The sequence below is a fragment of the Salmo salar genome, chromosome ssa20, assembly GCF_905237065.1.
Source record: "Salmo salar chromosome ssa20, Ssal_v3.1, whole genome shotgun sequence".
NCBI lineage: Eukaryota > Metazoa > Chordata > Actinopteri > Salmoniformes > Salmonidae > Salmo > Salmo salar.
Window position 1 is genome coordinate 35,973,087 of NC_059461.1, and position 22,959 is coordinate 35,996,045.

General features: G+C 41.6%; 1 protein-coding gene across 1 annotated transcript; it reads left to right on the plus strand.

Annotated features, from left to right (window-relative positions):
* The first annotated feature begins 691 nt into the window (after nucleotides 1–691).
* Nucleotides 692–21,463, plus strand: vp37b (Vacuolar protein sorting-associated protein 37B). Its single transcript, NM_001173684.1, is given in 4 exon segments — nucleotides 692–918; nucleotides 11,650–11,821; nucleotides 18,008–18,090; nucleotides 18,412–21,463. Coding segments are annotated over 4 exon segments (843 nt in total). The 5' UTR covers nucleotides 692–813; the 3' UTR covers nucleotides 18,895–21,463.
* Nucleotides 21,464–22,959: the final 1,496 nt, after the last annotated feature.

The following is a 22,959-nucleotide window of genomic DNA, read 5'->3' on the forward strand; positions in this document are numbered from 1 at the left end:
ATTGTGTTATTTAGACTTAGTGTAGCTTAGGATCCTCTCCCTGTTCTCTCTCCTCAGGTCCAGCAGGCTCTGAACAACAAAATGCATCAGCACACAGTGCTGGTGATCGCCCACCGCCTCAGCACATTGGAAAAGGCAAACAACATCATAGTTATTGACCACGGCTGTGTGGTGGAGCAGGGGCCACACAACCAACTCATGGCCAAGGGGGGCCTGTACTGCAAGCTGGTGCAGAGGCAGGTCCTGGGCATCGAGACAGGGGCAGAGGTCCTCAACACCCCAGAAAAGCACTCCAGGAAGTCTGACGGGGGTAGTCAGCGGAGTAGACCTGATTGCAACAGTCCCAGTAAGTCTGAATGTGAAGCACCACGCTACTGAGAGAGCTTGGGCTCCATTGGTAGCTAACACTGACTGACTGGCAATCATGGACTAAGGAGTGCCCCATATCCAAGGCATTACATTACAGTACCCTAGATTCATTAAAGGCTAATAATAATTTAAACAAATCTTGTGTTTTATATATATTTCCACGCTATGCGGTTGGAATAGTACTGTGAAATTGTGAAAATTATGATAATAACTATACTTTCTGTAATGTACTGTCTTTGGTATGATGCCAAATCCCCACCAATCCTGTCCTAGAGACCCACAGCTTCCGGTGATACTCTAGCTTTTTGTTGTTGTTGTGTATCTTCAGCCAGTCACCTAGCTTGATGCTGTTATTTACTCTCCGGATCGCGTGAACTCGGTGATGTGAAGGCCCTTCACCGGAAGGATCCGCGAGGCAAAGAGAGGAACACAGCTGTGACAGAAATGTCTGGTTTTGGGAACAAGTTTAGTTCGTACTCGATGACACAGCTCAACGATTTGCTTGAAGATGATGACAAACTCAACAGCATTGTCCAAGAAATGGAAGAGGTAAGCCACTATAACAGTATTACTATATCACTTGGGTTTTTTGCAGCATTGTTTCAATTTCAAGCCCTTTGTTTAGCTTTCGCCAGCTTGTAGGGTAGGCAACGAAGCCTCCAGGGAAAGTTTAAGAATTTGCGGAACAATGGCATAGTTCCCTATATGTGTGTGTATATATGTGTATATATATATATATAACCTCAGTTATGTGCGGGAAGGTAGAGTAACATATTTCGATGTCAGGTGTGTCACGCTCTTTTACTTTTTAGAACGTTGCTTTCTTACTCGAAGTAACCTTCCTGGAACTCGTGACGTTTCGTAGAATCGAAACACTTGCAGTTTGCCATTTTACCGAGTAACAAGCAAAAACACTCTCAGTGATTTGACAGTACAAGAAACATGGCAACACTGTTGTAGTTAAAATGGGCAGAATCCTTCCCATGTTTGTCTTGGTAGTAGATTCATATTGATCAACATGGAAGGAAAATAGTAAAAATACGTACTTCCTCTCTGGGGAGGGAGTCCGGTATTGTGGTTGGTGATTGAGTGACAAAGCAAAATACTGTAAGCTATGTTGCCAAGCTGCAGCAATGACATGACATACAGTTCAGCTGGTCAGAAAGGATCTGTTTGGGAAACGTCAATTGCAAGACGCAATAGGGCAAGGCATTCACACTTATTTTTGTTTAAATTGGTGCAATGCCTCGAAGTCATGGTCATGCGCCCGATCTAAAACTATTACATTTTCACTTGGATAAACAGCATCCTTTTTAGCCCAAGGGAACCCTGCCCTGAACCCAGTTTGTTAGTAAATAAATGCATATGACCACAACTGGCCATTTTTAAGGACACTGATGACAACAAGCATGGCGTTGTCAGCTGCTGAATGGACTTGGATGCAAACTGTGCCATGGCATTCTGCTCAACAAAACAGAATAACTGTCAGTACTTTGTTAGATTATATTGAATGTAAACTACTCCACGGCTTAATACTGATGATTGCTTAAGTTTTCAGAGTTCTCCTTGGTCATTACTTCTATTATCACACAAAAAACAAGAACCTAGCTGTCCCACTTTATGTGAGGGTGAACTTACTTGGTTCCTAGACATGAATTCCATAGAATCCTCATTTCCTCTACAGATGAATCTAGGCCTTCGTAATCTGTCAGTTCTTTAACTGACATTGTAAAATAATCAATGAAACCAGCAAGCATTGATTTGCTTGTCTCAATGTGCTATCATCAGAGATCAGCTTTTTATAGTCCAAGGTCCTTTTTTATTACTCCCTCTATCTGATTCTAGCTGACCATGGTTTCGTTTTACTCCGTCTGATGCAGCAACAGTTTGTGGCAATGGAGTCGAATGCCGATAGGGCTATATATCACAGAGCTAATGCTGTAGGTTACCAACCATGGACCATTAGCTATGTCATTACAGGTTACAGAGGGTGGTGTATTGACCTGACAGTGGAGGGAATTAGTCATAGTCTGTGTACCAAATGGCACCCTATTCCCTATATCCCTTTTGACCTGGGCCCCGGTCAAAAGTAGTGCTGCTCTATGTAGGGAATAGGGTGCCATTTGGTACACAGTGAGATAAGTGAGAAGTGCTCCTAATGACTGGAAAAGGCAGTTATGACTAACTCAGGACACACCTCATTGAGTAAGTTGAGAAGTTCTGCACCTTTATCATATGGGTGTGTGTGTGTGTGTGTGTGTGTGTGTGTATATTGTAAGGGGACAAAGGCAAAGCTGCTGGCTGTCGCAGCTCTGAACATGTGAATGTAATCTGAGCAGGTACAGTACGTTAGTACACTGTGTACTGCTCCAGGAATGAGAATTCATTGAATGCATACCCGTAAGTACAGACGCATGTGCACTTTCGGCTAGCTAACACATTTGGAAACGCCCTCGCCGGCGCAGTTATTGTGTGCAAATGGGGTTACATTTAAATGTGGTCTGTTCTTGTTATTTGAGATGAAGAATAATCTCAGTCTGGATCTACACGAGTCTCTGCTGTTTGGTTTGCCTTGGTTTCGTATCATAGGCTACATACTGACTGTTTTATATTTGTCTGGCAGCCAGACATCAATCAACATTTACATTTTAATCATTTAGCAAGCACTCTTATCCAGAGAGACTTACAGTAGTGAGTGCATACGTATTGACATCAAATTATATTTGTCATATGCTCCGTAAACAACCGGTGTAGACTAACTTGTGCCCTACCAGTAGATATAAACCTACTGTTCTAAGTTAACTCTGTATATTATTATTTTACTGCGCTCTCTAATGGCGCGTGTGTGTGTGTGTGTGTGTGTGTGTGTGTGTGATGCATGTTAGTCAGGGACAGACGTGGACTATAGCTGCCAGACTGGCCTTGGTTTGATCAGGCAGCAGAAACTGCACACTATTTTCAACCCAACACATCCAGCTAAGAATAGCATATCAAGCAAGGAAAGTTCCCTTTGAACAAATGTTACAGGGAGGATCTGGATGCCAGGGTGCTGGGTGACCTAGTTGTCTATCACCACATGGTGTATCTTATGATTAACTTAACATGCAAAATGTACAAATTCTAAGTGAATTTGAGTTTACGCTGATTGTGTACAGTCATTCAGCCTCTGTGAATTCCTTCCATGATCAATGTCTCAGTAGGCAAAGCCTCTTTCTCAGTAGGGCTGTGGAGAAGAGACATATTGTCACCATTTTGATGTGATTGTAGTTAAAGAGACCGGATTAAGTAAAATAATATAACCACAGGTGTAAGCCAGTATCAGTCAGTGAATAAGAGACTGTGATATGTAACTAGACCTATACCAGGCCTGACATTGAGACATGTTCTCTTTATCTCACTCCGTTTGGCCAGGCAGGGCTCTGCAATCCTCTCTTGGACTGACAGGGCTCCAGACTAACATTTTCCCCTACTAACTTTTTCAGTTGGTGATGACCAGGCCATGATTAGGTGGAACCCCCACTCTCAAAAAATGTGTGCAGCGTCACACAATACATTTGAGTCATCATCTTATAAGTTATTTTAGTCATTCACAATGTTTTATTAAGAAGTGACAGACTACTGAGATGGTATTCAATAAATAAGTTCTAACATGTCCAAACAGGAATGCATGTTTCAAAATATTTAGATATGCAACCTAATCCAGTGATTTGTCATGAATTTTGGGTTAACAATTAGGCCTAAATAGGACTACAGAATTTCAGATTTTTTTTGGTTCAATAGACATGAATTTGCCTTCATCTTTATGTGCACTAATATTATATATATACACAGTGAGGGGGGAAAAAAGTATTTGATCCCCTGCTGATTTTGTATGTTGCCCACTGACAAAGAAATGATCAGTCTATAATTTTAATGGTAGGTTTATTTGAACAGTGAGAGACAGAATAACAACAAAAAATCCAGAAAAACTCATGTCAAAAATGTTATAAATTGATTTGCATTTTAATGAGACCGGGACTAATAGGTTTTATGCCCAAACCAAAGAAGGACTCTCTTTACTTGGACAATTGGAGACCAATCACATTGTTGGCAACTGACTAAGTTACTAGCCCATGTCTTTGCTAATATGCTGAAAAAGGGCCTTGATGATATCAGTGAAACTCAACCTTCATTAAAGGAAGGAGTATTCATAACCATATACTATTGATATTAGATTACAGTGAGTTAATAGATGGCTTTATATTGTGTTTAGATTATAATTTTTTTGACACTTTAGAGCATAACATTTTATATTTAGAACTATCTCTACTTTTGGGTACGGGGAGAATTTCTGCAAAGTGATAAGGGTGATGTAACAGCCCTTATCTGTGGTATATTGGCCATATACCACACCTCCTCTGGCCTTAAATATAACACCTACTGCTAGTAGCCATGTATTTTTTTTTCTTCTACTGTATCATTGATTGTATGTTGTTTTACTCCATGTGTAACTCTGTGTTTTTGTATGTTGTCGAACTGCTTTGCTTTATCTTGGCCAGGTCGCAATTGTAAATGAGAACTTGTTCTCAACTTGCCTACCTGGTTAAATAAAGGTGAAATAAAATAAATAAAAATTAATCTAACAGTAAATATCCTAAAAAAACGACTTTGCAATGGCTTAGTGCACTTGCAATGTGACTAGATGGTCACAATCTGGAGCCCTGACTAATAAGCTCTAGAGGAGGCTCCAAATGAAAGCCTCTGTTTGGGTGTGATGCTGCCTCAGGCCTTCTGAGCTCGGTGGCTGGATGTGTGTTTATCAAGCATCAGAGTAGGAGTGCTGATCTAGGATTAGGTGTTCCCTGTCCATAAAATCATATGAATTATGTTCTAAAAGGCTGAACTGATCCTAGATCAGCACCCCTACCTACTCTGAGCCGCTTGATACAGATACGGCTGCTGTACTCAATCCCCACACAGCTAAAAGCCTCTGCCTTCAGCATAATAACGCCATTATGTTATATGGCATCTTAAATAGGAAGAAAGGGAATATGTTGAGCAGCACAGTCTGTCTGGTATGACAGTTTGTGTTCCCCTGTTAAATTTGTTCCCCACCTTCTGTCACTGTACAGAGAAAGTGGAGAGCCAGTCATTAACTATTTCCTTCCCCTGCAAAACATAGTGTTTGGTTTTTTGGGGTTTGACAGAACAAGCCTGCAGTCATGGATGCTATTTAAGGCTGTTTTTTTTCTCCAGTGAACTGTGTTGGAGTGGCTTATTGAGACACAGTTCTGGGAAGTTAGTTAGTTGGTTGTATGGTTTGGTCAGCTCAGGTCACGGCAGTACAGTGTGGGAAGCAGTGAAGCACAGTGGTTATGAATGCACTTAGCCTCTGGCCTTGTCTGAAATGTTGTTTTCTCTCTGTCACCCTCCAACCCATCCACTCGCAGCCCAAGTCCACACTGCTGGCTGGCTTCTGTCACTCCATGACAAGATAATTTGTTTTGGAAGTGTTCTACTGCCTGTTAGGCTAGTTAATGCATTTTCAGAGCTAGGCCACATGATGCTGTTCACGCCCAAGCTACTCGCTTTTTCTGTCCATGTAGCTTGATGAGACTGACCCGAGTCATGTGGTAAAATGACTCGAGTCATTGCAATTAGTTATGCTCATTTTCGTTTAGCATTTAGCTAACAGCGTCTGTAATTTCGCTATCAGTTTGTGCAAATTTTGTTAGAATTATGGTAATAGAAGCCACAGAGGGCATTATCTTTTTTTTGAGCTACATACAGTACCAGTCAAAAGTTGGGACATACTTTCTCATTCAAGGGTTTTTCACTTGTATTATTTTCTACATTGTAGAATTATAGTGAAGACCAAAAAACTATGAAATAACAAATATGGAATTGTGGAGTAACCAAAAAAGTGTTAAACAAATCAAAATATATGTGAGATTCTTCAAAGTAGCCACGCTTTGCCTTGATGCCAACTTTGCACACTCTTGGCATTCTCTCAATCAGCTTCATGAGAAATGCTTTTCCAACAGTCTTGAAGGAGGTCCCACATATGCTGAGCAGTTGTTGGCTGCGTTTCCTTCACTCCGCGGTCCAACTCATCCCAAACCATCTCAATTGGGTTGAGGTTGGGTGATTGTGGAGGCCAGGTCATCTGATGTAGCATTCCCTCACTCTCCTTGGTCAAATAGCTCTTACACAGGCTGGAGGTGTGTTTTGGGTCATTGTCCTGTTGAAAAACAAATGATAGTCCCACTAAGCGCAAACCAGATGGGATGGCGTATCGCTGCAGAATGCTTTGATAGCCACGCTGCTTAACCTCTTGGGGCTATGTGGGACGCTAGCGTGCCACCCGTGGTGCACCCTATCAACAGCAGGTGCATTTCAAGAGCGGCAAATTTGAAACCAAATAAATGTCAAAATTCAAATTTTTCAAACATACAACTATCTTACACCCTTTGAAAGATAAACATCTCCTTAATCTAACCACGTTGTCCGATTTCAAAAAGGTTTTACGGCGAAAGCATAAAGTTAGATTATGTTAGGAGAGTACATTGACAATAGCTGTGTGTAATGTTTTGTCAATTCAAAGACAGGGTCACCAAAACCATAAAACCAGCTAAAATGATGCACTAACCTTTTACAATCTCCATCAGATGACACTCCTAGGACATTATGTTAGACAATGCATGCATTTTTAGTTCTATCAAGTTCATATTTATATCCAAAAACAGCGTTTTACTATGGCGTTGATGTTGAGGAAATCGTTTCCCTCCAATAACCGGCAGTCAAGTCAGCACCACAAATTAAATAATTAAATATTAGAAAACATTGGTAAAATATTATATTGTCATTTAAAGAATTATAGATTTACATCTCTTGAACGCAATCAACTTGCCAGATTTAAAAATAACCTTACTGGGAAATCACACTTTGCAATAATCTGAGCACTGCGCCCAGAAAAATACGCGTTGCGATACAGACTAGCCGCCATGTTGGAGAGATCTAAAATCGAAAATACTATGTAAATAATCCATTACCTATGATTCTCTTCATCAGATGTCACTTCCAGGAATCACAGGTCCATAACGAATGTAGTTTTGTTCAAAAAAGCTCATCATTTATGTCCAAAAAGCTCCGTGTTGTTAGCACATGATCTAAGCCCGCCGGACTTCACTTCATGAACGAGGGGAAAAAATATATTTACGTTCGTTCAAACATGTCAAACGTTGTATAGCATAAATCATTAGTGCCTTTTTTAACCAGAACATGAATAATATTCAAGGTGGACGAATGCATTCTCTTTTAAAACGTATTGGAACGAGGGTACCCAACATGACCTCGCGCCCAAGAGTCTAATCGCCCATCACCGTTCCAAGGCTCTTGTTCGGTCAGATCTAACGGTAGAAGAATCAAAACACTTTGTAAAGGCTGGTGACATCTAGTGGAAGCAATAGGAAGTGCCAAAACATTAATAAGCCCCTGTGTGTTTCAATGGCATAGGCTTAAAGGTAATTCAACACATCAGGTATCCACTTCCTGTCAGAATCTGTCTCAGGGTTTTGCCTGCCAAATGAGTTCTGTTATACTCACAGACACCATTCAAACAGTTTTAGAAACTTTAGGGTGTTTTCTATCCATATATAATAAGTATATGCATATTCTAGTTACTGGGTAGGATTAGTAACCAGATTAAATCCGGTACGTTTTTTTTATCCAGCCGTGAAAATACTGCCCCCTAGCCCCAACAGGTTAAGTGTAGCTTGAATTCTAAATACCGACAGTGTCACAAGCAAAGCACCATCACACATCCTCCTCCATGTTTCACGGTGGGAAACACACATGCGGCGATCATCCGTTCACCTACTCTGCCTCTCACAAAGACACGGCGGTTGGAACCAGAAATTTCACATTTGGACTCATCAGGCCAAAGGACAGATTTCCACGAGTCTAATGTCCATTGCTCGTGTTTCTTGGCCCAAGTAAGTCTCTTCTTATTGGTGTCCTTTAGTAGTGGCTTCTTTGCAACAATTCGACCAAGGATGCCTGATTCACGCAGTCTCCTTTGAACAGTTGATGTCTGTTACTTGAAATCTGTGAAGCATTTATTTGGGCTGCAATCAGAGGTGCAGTTAACTCTAACTTATCCTCTGCAGCAGAGGTAGCTCTGGGTCTTCCTTTCCTGTGGTGGTCTTCATGAGAGCCAGTTTCCTCATAGCACTTGATGGTTTTTGCGACTGCGCTTGAAGAAACTTTCAAAGTTATTAATTTTCCGTGTTTATTGACCTTCATGTCTTGAAGTAATGATGGACTGTTGTTTGTCTTTGCTTTTTTGAGCTGTTCAGGCCATAATATGAACTTGGTCTTTTACCAAATAGGTCTTTTACCAAATAGGGCTATCTTCTGTATACCACCCCTACCTTGTCACAACACAACTGATTTGCTCAAACATATTAAGAAGGAAAGCAATTCCACAAATGAACTTATAACAAAGCACACCTGTTAATTGAAATGCATTCCAGGTGACTATCTCGTGAAGCTGGTTGACAGCTTTGCACACTCTTGGCATTCGCTCATCATTGCAAAGGGTGGCTACTTTGAAGAACCTCAAATATAAAATATATTTTGACTTGTTTAACACTATTTTGATTACTACATGAGTCCATATGTTATTTCATAGTTTTGATGTGTTCACTATTATTTTACAATGTAAAAAAAAATAAGTTGGTGTGTCCAAACTTTTGACTGGTACTGTACATGGACACACTGGCTTTACTCAAACCAGTGGCATGTCGTTAGTAAAGATTGAAAAAAGTAAGGGGCCTAAATAGCTGCCCCGGGGAATTCCTGATTCAACCTGGATTGGTTTGGAGAGGCTTCTATTAAAGAACACCCCCTGTGTTCTATTAGACAGGTAACTATTTATCAACAGTATAGCAGGGGGTGTAAAGCAATAACACATGTTTTTCCAGCAGCAAACTATGATCGATAATGTCAAAAGCTGCACTGAAGTCTAACAAAACAGCCCCACAATCTTTTTATCAATTTCTCTCAGCCAATCATCAGTCATTTGTGTAAGTGCTGTGCTTCTTGAATTTCCTTCCCTATAAGGGTGCTGAGTCTGTCAGTTTCTTTACTGTAAAATAGCATTTTATTTGGTCATAATTTGATCAGTTATACTTGGATGTGTAGTGTCTGCGTTTGTTGCTGGCATGTCATGCCTATGTTTGCTTATCTTCCCAATGAAAAAAATCATTAAAGTAATTAGTGATATCAGTGGGTTTTGTGATGAAGGAGCTGAGTTTGCCTTTTTGGCCAACATTTTATTTAGGTGCTCCTGAGCTTTTTACTCTATTCTTTATATCATTTATCGTTGTTTCTTCTTCGTTTTATTCAGTTTAGTCACATGATTTCTCTATTTGCATTACATTTGACAATCTGTTGTGCTGCCAGACTTATTTGCTATTCCTTTTGCCTCATCCCTCTCAGACATACAATTGTTTTTTAATTCCTCATCAATCCGCTGTGATTTAACCATTTTTAGTCATTTTCTTAATGGATGCATGCTAATTAGTAACTGGAATAAGCAATTTCATAAACGTGGCAAGTGCAGCATCTGGTTTCTCCTCATTACACACCACAGACCAGCAAATTACTTACATCAACAACATGGGAATCACTACAAAATGTCTTGTATGACCCCTTTATACACTATATTAGGCCCAGCCTTTGGAACTTTGGTTTTCCTAGATATGGCTACTATATTGTGATCACTACATCTGATGGATCTGGATACTGCTTTCAAGCAAATTTCTGTAGCATTCGTGAAGATGTGATCAATACGCGTTAGATGATTTTAAATCCTGTGGTGTTTGTTACTATCCTGGTAGCTTGACTGATATCCTGAACCATGTTACAGGCACTGATTAGAGTTTGAAGCTTTTTCTTGAGTGGGCAGCTTGATTAAAGCCCGTCAATATTTAATTCACCCAGAAAATATACCTCTGTTGATATCAAGCATTTCACACACGTTATCCGGATACTGACTAGCACTTGGTGGTCTATAGCGGCTTCCCACCAGAATGGGCTTTAGGTGAGGCAGATGAACCTGTAGCCATATTACTTGAACAGTATTTAAAATTACATCCTCTCTAAGCTTTACAGGAATGTGGTTCTGAATATAAACAACACCTCCATTGGCATTTGTCTTTTCTGTAGGTTTTATAACCATGTATTGCTACCATTGTATCGTTGAAGGTATTATCTGAGTTTCAGTCAGAATTTGAATATTATCTGTTACTACCAAGTTAGTAATTTCATGAATCTTGTTTCTTAATAAGCTACATATGTTAATGTGGGCTATTTTTAGCTCTTTACTGGGATGCTTGATTGTTTGCATTGCTTTACTGGGAAGCTTAGCAGAAGTATACATGCTCATGTTATTTTTGTTATTGCAAGGTGGGCTGCACACAGTGGACTTCCTACTAGGGCACACCGCCTCAGTGCTAACAGTATAACTCTGGTTCATAGGCACCTGATTACTGCAAACAATAGCTGTAGGATCAGCAGAGGCATTCAGGGCAGTAAAAGGGACATCAAGTAGGTTACTTACATTGTGTCTACCAACGCCCCTGGTATAATGACTTTTGTAGTTGCATTATGACAACTCAGCGACACAATGGTAGGGATTAACTGAGCCTGGCTTTGGTCACTGATAACTCATTGTCTCAATAGCATTATAAGGCTGCATTAAAGGATCCAGGAACCCAAATTATGCTGGTGGATTCCATCCTCCTTTATAAAATGTGTTTTGTTTCCAAAAGGTATCGAAATTGTCAACAAAAGTTACACCCATTGCGCTGCAATAACATGTAAACATCTTAATCGGCGTTTCAGTGGTGTATTTGATCAGTGCATGTGCTAGCACCAGCTGAGCGAACCTCCTTATGTGAGAGTGTAGTTCAGCAAAACAGAATATGCTTACTTAGAAGTAGTTTTCACATACAAACTTTATACTGCATATCCGAACTCAGAATCAAGTATGCTTCCCAAAAATAACATGGTCACCGTGGTAGAATGTTTGATTGCCGATTTTCTGATTGCCATCAGGTAGCCTGATTTTCAGCTGTGTCCATGTAAACAGGATTATTAGGGAAATCATTCGTCTTGCAAACTTTTTAATCATTTAACTTTTTAAACGTTTTGTATTTATCTGACTATCCACAATAATCACATTATTATATTCATACAATCATATTTAATGTCTGTGCGATCCTTTGTATGTTGTAGATGCAGGAGGTGCAACAGACCAAGGAGATGATCCTGGCCAGTAACCGGAGCCTGGCAGAGCAGAACCTTCAACTGCAGCCCAGACTGAATCACCAGAAGAGCCAGCTCACCAAGTGCTACAGCTCCCTACAGGACAGCTTCGAGGCCTACCAGGTTCACAAATCCAAACTAGGTAATATATGTTGAACTAGGTAATACACGCTACAGAAACAAGACTAAGGTTCCTGCCCTATTGGCCATTCTTGCTCAGACGAGGCTTTCTTGCTGTTTGAATTTATATATTTGAATTTGAAATGCATGACACTTGACATGAATAGGTTGTTATGATAAACAACTTTTATTTTGGTTGACATGGTTTGTGTGATGGCTTGACGGTTTGAAGAAGTTCAATGCTATTACCCGGATTGCCAAATTGACAACTCACTTTGAGCATTTGAACATTGTAATTTACTGTCATGGCAGGTAGTTTGTAAGTTTGCATAATATTTTCCTCTTGTTTGTTCTTCTGTTGGATTATGACACACAGACCTGACCAGTTTCTCCAGCTTTTCCCATCAGAAGGCCCATATAGTGGCCCTAATCCAGTTTAATTTTCCCACTCGCAGTAGCTCATTTCTGCCAGTATTGAGCAGGATCCAGCATTGAATTGAGGGAGGGGGGGACACAATACCCTATAATGATAAAGTCAAAACATGTTTTTAAGAATGTTTTGCAATTGTATTAAAAATGAAATACAGGAATATCTCATTGACATAAGTATTCACTCCCCTGAGTCAGTACTTTGTAGAAGCAACTTTGGCGGCGATTTCAGATTTGAGTCGTCTTGTGTATGACTGTATTAGCTTTGCACATCTGGATTTGGGGATTTTTCTCCCATTCTTCCTTGTTAGATGAGGAGCAGCGGTGAACAGCAATCTTCAAGTCTTTCCTCAGATTTTCAATGGGATTCAAGTCTGGGCTTTGGCTGGGACACATTCTTGTTCTGAAGCCATTCCAACGTTGCTTTGACTGTATGCTTGAGGTCATTGTCCTGTTGGAATGTATATCTTTGCCCCAGTCTAAGGTCATTTGCACTCTGAAGCAGGTTCTCTTCAAGGATTTGCCTGTATTTGGCCCATTCAATGATCCTTACCTGTCCCTGCCACAGAAAAGCATCCACATAGCATGATACTGCCACCACCATGCTTCAGTTGTAGGGACATCTCAAGGATGATCAAAGGAAATTGGATGCACCTGATCTCAATTTGAAGTGTCATAGTAAAGGGGTGTGAATACTAGAGGTCGACCGATTAATCTAAATGGCCGATTAATTGGGGCCGATTTCAAGTTTTCATAACAGTCGTTAATCGGTATTTTTGGCCCCCGATTTGCCTATTTTGTTTAATTTTTTGAAATGTATTTTTTTTTTTGTTGGTAATATATATTTTTTAAAGGTACTTTTTTTTTTTAACCACCTTTATTTAACTAGGCAAGTCAGATTAAGAACACATTCTTATTTTCAATGACTGCCTAGGAACGGGGGATAACTGCCTTGTTCAGGGGGGGATTCGTTTTTGCAACCTTCCGGTTACTAGTCCAATGCTCTAACCACCTGCCTTACATTGCACTCCACGAGGAGCCTGCATGACAGGCTGACTACCTGTTATGCGAGGGCACCAAGAAGCCAAGGTAAGTTGCTAGCTAGCATTAAACGTATCTTATAAAAAACTATCAATCTTAACATAATCACTAGTTAACTACACATGGTTGATGATATTACTAGTTTATCTAACGTGTCCTGTATTGCATATAATCGATGCGGTGCCTGTTAATTTCTCATCGAATCACAGCCTACTTCGACAAACGGGTGATGATTTAACAAGCGCATTTGCGAAAAAAGCACTGTCGGTGCACCAATGTACCTAACCATAAACATCAATGCCTTTCTTTAAAATCAATACACAAGTATATATTTTTAAACCTGCATATTTAGTTAATATTGCCTGCTAACATGAATTTGTGTCACTTCTCTTGCGTTCCGTGCAAGCAGTCAGGGTATATACAGCAGTTTGGGCCGCCTGGCTCATTGCGAACTGTGTGAAGTCCATTTATTCCTAACAAAGGCCGTAATTAATTTGCCAGAATTGTACATAATTATGACATAACATTGAAGGTTGTGCAATGTAACAGGAATATTTAGACTTAGGGATGCCACCCGTTAGATAAAATACGGAACGGTACCGTATTTCACTGAAAGAATAAACGTTTCGTTTTCGAAATGATAGTTTCCGGATTCGACCATATTAATGACCAATGGCTCGTATTTCTGTGTGTTATTATGTTATAATTAAGTCTATGATTTGATAGAGCAGTCTGACTGAGCGATGGTAGGCAGCAGCAGGTTCGTAAGCATTCATTCAAACAGCACCTTCGTGCGTTTTGCCAGCAGCTCTTCGCAATTCTTCAAGCATTGCGCTGTTTATGACTTCAAGCCTATCAACCCCCGAGATTAGGCTGGTGTAAGCCATGTGAAATGGCTGGCTAGTTAGCGGGTGCGCGCTAATAGTGTTTCAAACGTCACGCACTCTGAGACTTGGGAGTGGTTGTTCCCCTTGCTCTACATGGGTAACACTGCTTCGAGGGTGGCTGTTGTCGATGTGTTCCTGGTTCGAGCCCAGGTAGGAGCGAGGAGAGGGACGGAAGCTATACTGTTACACTGGCAATACTAAAGTGCCTATAAGAACATCCAGTAGTCAAAGGTATATGAAATAGAAATCGTATAGAGAGAGAGAGTCCTATAAGTCCTATAATAACTACAACCTAAAGCTTCTTACCTGGGAATATTGAAGAATCATGTTAAAAGGAACCACCAGCTTTCATATGTTCTCATGTTCTGAGCAAGGAACTTAAACTATTTTTTTTGGTCCTCCAATAATCGGTATCGGCGTTGAAAAATCATAATCGGTCGACCTCTAGTGAATACTTATGCAAATTAGATATTTCTGTATTTAATTTTTAAGGTCCAGGCATGTTTTGTAAGAAAATGGCTAACTTACTGCAATTCTACACATTTTGAAATGGGTCAGAGAGAAAAATGTGCAGTTCTAACAGCTAACCTAATGCTATTCGACATATTTTGCAATGAGGCTGAGAGAAAATGTTGCGGTTTTAAAGTTAATTTCCTGTAATTCTAAACATTTTTGTTACATTTGACGTGTTAATATGCTATCTGGGGGGCCCCCGAGCTTTAGGGGATCCCCCCCCTGCCTTGCGGGGCCTGCGGGGGTGCATCCTATGCCACTGAATAAATTGACTGCTGATACTTATGACGCGAAGGTTGCCAGGCAGCCCCCTCCAAACAGTATGCCAACATTTCACTTCAGTCTTTGTTGTGGTGGATGTAGCACTCATTGATAAAGTTAGTTTGTCTTTGTGTTCTCCTCTAGTCACAAGAGTAGTGATTTGGCCCTCCTCAATGCATAGGCTGCCATTTACCCTCCTGCAGCTGAACAGGCTTTCTGTCTCTCTCTGCCTCCTTTTGTACACAGTAGATGTTATTGTGCTTTTACATTGACATTTTAGTAATTTAGCAGATGCTCATATCCAGAGCGACTTAGTGCATTCATCTTAAGATGGCTAGATGGGACAACCAAATATCACAGTCCTAGAATGTACATTTTTCCTCAAAGTAGCTATCAGTGAAATCAGAGCTAGAAATCAAAGTGTGTGTTAGTTCACAAAATACATGTTATTTTTTGGTGTGAGAGGGGGTGCTGTGGGATTATTTAAGATACTCTTTGAAGAGGTAGGGTTTCAGATGTTTTCAGAAGATGGGCAGGGACTCTGCTGTTCTAGCTTCAGGGGGAAGCTGGTTTCACCATTTGGGGTGCCAGAACAGAGAAGAGCTTGGACTGGGCTGAGTGGAAGCTGCCCCCCATAGGGGTGGGAGGGCCAAGAGACCAGAGGTGGCAGAATGGCGTGCTCAGGTTGAGGTGTAGGGTTTGAGCAGAGCCTGAAAGTAGGGAGGGGCAGTTCCTCTTGCTGGTCCATAGGCATGTACCATGGTCTTGTAGTGGAGACGAGCTTCGACTGGAAGCCAGTGGGGTGTACGGAGGAATGGGGTGACATGAGAGAACTTGGGAAGGTTGCAGGGGTTTGATGGCACAAGCAGGGAGCCCAGCCAACAGCAAGTTGCAGTAGTCCAGACGAGAGATGACAAGTGCCTGGACTTACATTCCCATGCTCTACTTGTGTGGCTGTTCCTTCATGGAAGGCCTCGCCACCTGCCCTTTTGTTTGTTGATGGCGAGAGGGCTTTTGTCAAATGTAGGATACCGGTTTCCCTGTGTGCTGGCTGTCCTAGTTGTGGATTTGCTGTAAGCAGCAGTAGCAGCAGCCGTAGTGTATCTGCATGGGAAGGACAGAGCAGGGTTGTGTCCCAAATGGCACCCTATTTTGCGCTGTATAGTGGATAGGGTGCCATTTGGGAGACAACCCACATCGCTGGGAGCAACTGAACTCAGCCATGTGACCCAGATGAAAAGCATGGTCTTACGGCAGAATCAACCCAGTATTGTTTGGTCTGTGTGTTTCCTTTGCATACAGTGACTCCCTCCAGCCTCCACCATAGCAACGGCAACAGGGGTGCTTCAGAAGATTCTCTAGGGTGGCAGTGAGTGGGGGCCAGGGTGGCAGGACAGACTGTGCCCCCCTGCCCCTTAGTACAACAGCGTGCTGTTGAGCTGCTGGCGTGTGAGGGCAAAAAAGCCCTGGAGGGAGGGAAAGAGCGAGAGGAAGACAGGCCAAAAACTCCCCCCTCACTGTCAGTGGAGGCTGGTCTGTATCCATTACTAAATGGCAGTCTCATGATCCCTGGGTCCAAACTGTGTGTGTGTTCCACTCTGGTCTTTCAGAGGTAGAGAATCATTCCATTGTGTGGAGGAGTGCTGATGCTCCTGTGAGTCTGTCTCGTTAGAGTGGAGAGGGGATGAGAGTCATTTGGCTGGGCCAGAGGAAGAGCTTCTATCCTCCTAACACTTCACTCTGCAACTCGCACCTACAGTACGCTTGGATTTGGTTCTAATACACTACTTGGAACATGTCTAGTTCACAAATAAATCAAACGATCTCAGTCATGCCAATTGGACCGATGACCACTTCCTGTCCTCTCTGTTTAAATGTTGTTTTCCTGTGATATTGGACAGACAGTACTTCTCTCTCTGTCAGTGTGGTAATTCATTGTGAGTGGGTGCACTCCGCTGGCTGGGGCAGCTGTGAAACGCCTTGCATCATGCCCGGGGAAGCTGGTTAAATTAAGACAGTTTTTTTTTCTGGCACTGCGCAGGGAGGTCGAGGGGGCCAGGCCTTTGTCTAGGCTTTACCGTGTTTTCTTGATCGGTTTTGCTATCTGTCTCTCTGTCTTTCTTGCTGGAGCTCCCTGATGTATAGCTCAGATCTGTCTTATTCTGACAAGTCAAATGGGTTTACACATACATACTTGTTTTGTTATTACACAAACATTGTAATAACAGATGATTTAAAAAAAAATAATGCAATCAAATTTTTCCAACCACTCATGTTCTCGTCTTCTAGGCTACATGAGGTCTGTCTTTCTGTAAGGTGTGATTTGCCCAGTGTTGGTGAGTTGGCATTGGCACCACACTAGTGGGTAGGGATCATAAACCTAGAGTTTTGCTGTGTGATCTGGTTGCTTTGGTGTCAGGTCCTGCATGTAATTCCAGCAGCTCCAGCTGGTATTGTCTTTCAGTCAGTAGACTGACTCAACACAGGAACCAGGCTGGCCTCTTGTTCAGCTTCCTTGGAGACTCCCTGACTGGGCCAAATAGCACCCCATACTCACAAAGGGCTCTGCTCCAAAGTAGTGCACTATTTATGGAGTAGGGTGCATTTATAGACGCAGGCCCCAATCTATTTCAGTTCACCGCTCATTATGAAAGACAGTCAGTCTCTTTGCTCAGAGTGGTTTTATCCTGGGAACTCGTAATGAGGCCTTGGTTTTGGTGTCAGAGAATGAGTGATGGCTGGATATGGAGCTGTGTGTGTGTGTTCCCTGCTCACTGGTTGAATACTCGCTCATACTTCTGTAGCAGTCATCATGTGAGTCAGTGTCTCATGTTATTGAGGCCTACTCATTATTTTCAGCAGTACAGTTTCAGCAGTCGTGTGACTATGAGAGGCGGCTGTTTGAGATTAATTCTAGTTGTGGTCGTCAAACAAAATGTCAACTTTTGTCTTGTCCTTTCCGTTCTCCTCTGTTCAGACCACATATTTCCTAGTGTTGTCACTGACATGATGAATTCTAGCTGCATTCGTAAACAAAATGGTAACTTTGTTTATTTTTTTTTCTCTTCTGCTCACAGACCACAGCTCTGGGAACAGTTCATTGGACACATTTCTTGCTCTATTGCAGGCAGAGGGAGCCAAGATTGAAGAGGAGACAGAGGTAAACGGCATTACAACACCTCTCTCTGTCAAAGGATGGCCTAATGTGTCCTGCGGCATCAGTTTAAACACTGTGTCCTGCCGTTCCTGTTTTTATTTCCACTGTGGCCCAGAGGGCCTATCCATTTATGGTTTATTAATCTGACTTTATGGTCCCGTTAGTTACAAGTTGGGGGAACACCTCGCATTTGTTCTTTAGTTTTGTTACTGTCGAGTCCTCACATCTATTCATCACATTGTTTATACTTTCTAATTTTTTTGGCATGGAATCTCCAGACTGCTTTCATGGAATGTTTTTAAACCGTCCGTCTTTTCTAAACAGAACATGGCGGACTCCTTCTTGGACGGGGACGTCACCCTGGATGCCTTCATGGACTCGTACCAGAGCAACAGGAAGCTGGCCCACCTGAGGAGGGTGAAGATTGACAAGCTGCAGGAGATGGTGCTGAAGGGTGGACGGCTGCCTCGGGTCCCAGTCTCCTGCTCCCATCCTCAGGTGGTCTCAGCCAGGCCAGCCCCCCTCTACACAGAGGCCAACAACCACAACCCCTTTCCAGTGCCTCAGCCCAGGAGAGCCCCCCCTCCCCCTCCAGCCCAACAACCCCCAGCTGTAGCCCCCCAGCCCCAGCCTGTTGTCTTTTCCTACCCTGCCACCCCATACCCCCCTATCCCCCCCAGGGCGGGCCACCCTTTGCTCAGTGTCAACCCTGGGTACCAGCACCCTTTCGTGTCTCAGTACCCCCCTGCCCTGCCTCAGAGGCCTTCCCCTCGCATGGCTCCGCAGTCTGGCTTCATGATTCAGTAGTGAAGGGGCCACAGTAAAGGTGCATTACAGTACACGCAGTGGACTTGCACTGCAGCCTCGCTGGAACTATCTTCTGTGTTGTCAGGCTGTGAGCCTCTATGAATACGGTGCAACGTATTGCAAAGGGGGTTGATTGACTTGCTAAGGCTGGTCTGGGCATGTCCAACTGAAAGAACAAAAATAATCTATACAACATCGGGATTGAATTTGCACTCTTCTCACCAGAATCAGAACTCCATTGCTACAACACCCCAGAAAGGACTTGACCTACCAGCTAAATCCCTCAGCGCCAGGGCTTTAGATGTAGTCTAAAGTGAAATAAATGTCCATGTATGGTTCACTGGCCTCAGTAGCCTGGACTGGCCATCACCCCAGTTAAATGAGCCCTAGATTTTCACCACTTTGTCCCAGTCAGACAGTCCATGCCCCTCAGTTATGTCCTCAAGTCCTCCCTTTTCTCCTGACGGTGCCTCGTCTGAGGTATCTAAAGGGAAGGGGGACTATAGCCGTTCATTGCTGTTTCTCATCTGATCTGCTGTCATTTGAATTGGATGTTTTTATGTTGCGTTACCAGAGACTGTTCACAGAAGATAATGGTGAACCATATGCAAAACGAACAGACTTTACTGTGCTATTTTTAAAACGTATTTCCCAGGTATATCTGCACAAACCTGTATCCATTATATTCTGACTTACTGACTTATTTCCATAGGGTACTTAGAAATGTTGAGACTTCTTCTTAAATTAATTAATATATATTTAGAGTACTAATGTCTTACAGGATGCTGGATGCTTATTTTTGCCAGGAAGGAGTGGACAGACATTTTTACAGAAATTGTGAGGTGGGTGCATCTCTTCTCCAGCACAGGGATTTGTCAAAGGATTGTATGGATCACATGCTCAATCCAATAGGGAGGACAGTTGGTCTCTGTTGCTCAGGGCAGATATGTGCAAACATGCTCTTGTCACAAACACACTGAACCCTGGGCCTCTTGCTCTGGCCTAATGAAGGATCTGTCCATGGCCATATAATACATTTTCCTTAACTATATTTTAGTCAGTTATCTAGTAAGCATATTTTATGCTCGACAGTTGAGACATTTGTTTGCCTTTTTGTCTTATCCTTCATCACTCCTTTCATCATTGAATGACCTTTTTATCTTGATTTTACTTGGGTACATGTTCTAAAGCTTATTCTTGATGTTTTAAGTCATTGCTGTTGAAACAAGATTTAGTCTATATATCTTAATCTGTGATATAACCATATAGTCGATTATAAAATCACACATATAACTGAGCCAGTCATCCACAGTTGTGTGAGCAGTAGCACCCTCTGCATGTAGACTATGTTTGTGTTGGGCTCTAAAGATTCGGATCATATTGACTGAACACCAAAGATTCCATGTCATCTTAATGTCTCTGAAGTTGTTTATAGAGTAACCGTTGTGTAAAAGTACTATTTTCATACCTTCCTGCATACCCATTTGTTAGGTTTATACCCATATGGCTGTAGTTTGAGGTGTGTTAATTTTAACGTTTGTAGCCTATTGTTTCTTCACACCAGACACCATATTCAGGAAATGGAGTCTGGATCAAACATAATGCAGTACCCATCTTAAATGTCTCTTGCACCATTTTTATTACAAATACTTATCCTGAAGGAGTCACATATCCTAAAACAGTGGTTGGTTACCTTGTCCTAAATGCTGCAGCTGTGCACTGTTAGAGTCACTGAGTGCCTACACTGGACTGATTTATGGAGAATCATACTGTTCTATACTTGATCTGTGAACACTGACCATGCTTGACTGCTCTGCTGCTCTGGATCCCCCTAGCCTAAGAACATGCATGTATAGTATGTTCCTAGCCCTTTGCTAACCCTACCATCAATGTTTTACTTCCCCTTGGCTGTGCCCCCAGTTCAGTTCTCCAACTAATGTGATGGTTATGCATGCCTGGTGGCAGGAAAGGCTTGAGTCTGACTGCCTGTCAGGATTCAACTCTCCTAACTGGTGCTATGGGGCTGGTGCCACCGCTTCAGTTTGCTTCTGAATTTGTGCTTGAGAGGTATGTCTTCAGGGACTGTGCCTAATGCTTGTGTGGTACTTGTACCGCTTCTTTATACCATCAATAGGTGGTTTGCCTGCCCTGAAGTGGGTGGCCACTATTTCTGTTCTTATGCATATCTATGTTTCACCAACACAATAGGACTCCTAGAGTTTTTAAATGTGTCTAATATCAAACAAATGCATATTTTAGATAAATGGGCCACAATCGGAGCAATAAGTTTGCTTGTGATTTAATTATATAGCCATTTTGTTTGAACTTGCATTTCTAACTTAAACTGTTAATCAATGATTAATTTCAGAGTTTTTCTCTGCTGTAGATAGCTGTTTGTCTATAACTGGCATAATTCCGCTGTTTGGGCTGCTTTAAAATAGACATTTGTATTACTCATTTTCATACATTGTTTGCTATGCTATTCAATGTAATGTTGTAGGTCTTTTAGCTTTTAACATTGTAGAGGTGGTTGGTGGAATTATAACTATTTTTAAGGATGATGAATCAATCAAGTGTTTTTTGTTGTTGTATTTGTCTCTTGAGTTGCATCACACCAAATCACACAGCTTGATCTGTAAGTTTAATGTAGGTTGTTTGGGAGTAGAGCTGGTACAGTTGGCCATTTCAACTTAATTCAGAATACTTAGAAAGGTTATATTCCATAATGTGATGTTAACAATGACATCTGAGCTTGGAATGAACTTTCAATGGAGTTGATCTCCCTCTACGGCCTAGGCCTCACAGTCCTATTCCTTTTATAGGGCTCTAAATTTGACCAGGGCCCATAAGGCTCTGGTCAAAAGTAGTGCACGATGTAGGAAATAGGGTACCATTAGGAAAAAACCACAACACACCCACGCTTACCTACTGTCTCACTGTTAATATATTTTGCTGTGAAGATGTATACATTGTCACATCTTGATTATGTAATAATGAACATTGGAGTTAGAGGAAGGTTTCTTTTTTTTAATGAATCCTAATTACAATACCAGAGCCAGCCTTGATGGTAAAATCAAACTGCAGGGTATATTGAAACAAGACTGCCATCTAGTGTTAATTTACTGATGTTGCCATGAAGTATAATTACTGTATGAGGTTCCTTGGACAACAGGGGAGAGTCTCAATTGCATCCTCATGTCCTCTCTCGATTCCTTCCTGAGACAGGGAAGCACAGAGTATGTAATTAAGATTCTCCCCGTGTGTGTGTGTGTGTGTGTGTACTGTCTCTGGGACAATATTTAGCTATTGTCTAAATCAGACTTTTCCTAATCTAAACAGAAATCTGAAGTGTATGGATAATGATATGACAGGTTGGCTGCCTAGTAGGTGTGTCCAATAGGTGTGCATTCAATACAATTTTTTTTTTTACAACAATCAATGTCAGTGCAACAGGACACTTTATTTAGGAACTATCTACACTGCTTTGAATTCATTGTAGACTTCTCATTTATGATGAAACTAATTTAGCTTTGGCAAATTCTCTCCAGTGTTAAACCCTTTCTGATACAGCCAAAACATTGTGGATTTTGAATGTACCCCAAGTGATGTGCAGATGTATGCATTACGTTATAGCTACATCATGACCGGGTCAGGGTACAGAACAGAAAACCACATTTTTGGAGGAATGGCAACAGAACCAGCAACGAAAGTCATCTCTAGTGTTCCGGAACAGAACTGTTATTTTAAAATCTTGAAAACCGGTTAATAATGTTATTTTTTGTTCTTAAAATATACTTGTTTACAGTGGTGTAAAGTACTTAAGTCAAAATACTTTGACGTCCTACTTAAGTTATCTTTTTGGGGTATCTGTATTTTACTATTTATATTTTTGACAACTTTTACTTCATTACATTCCTAAAGAAAATGTACTTTTACTCCATACATTTTCCCTGACACCCAAAAGTACTCGTTACATTTTGAATGCTTAGCAGGACATGAAAATGGTCCAATTCACACACTTATTAAGAGAACATCCCAGGTCATCTCTACTGCCTCTGATCTGGC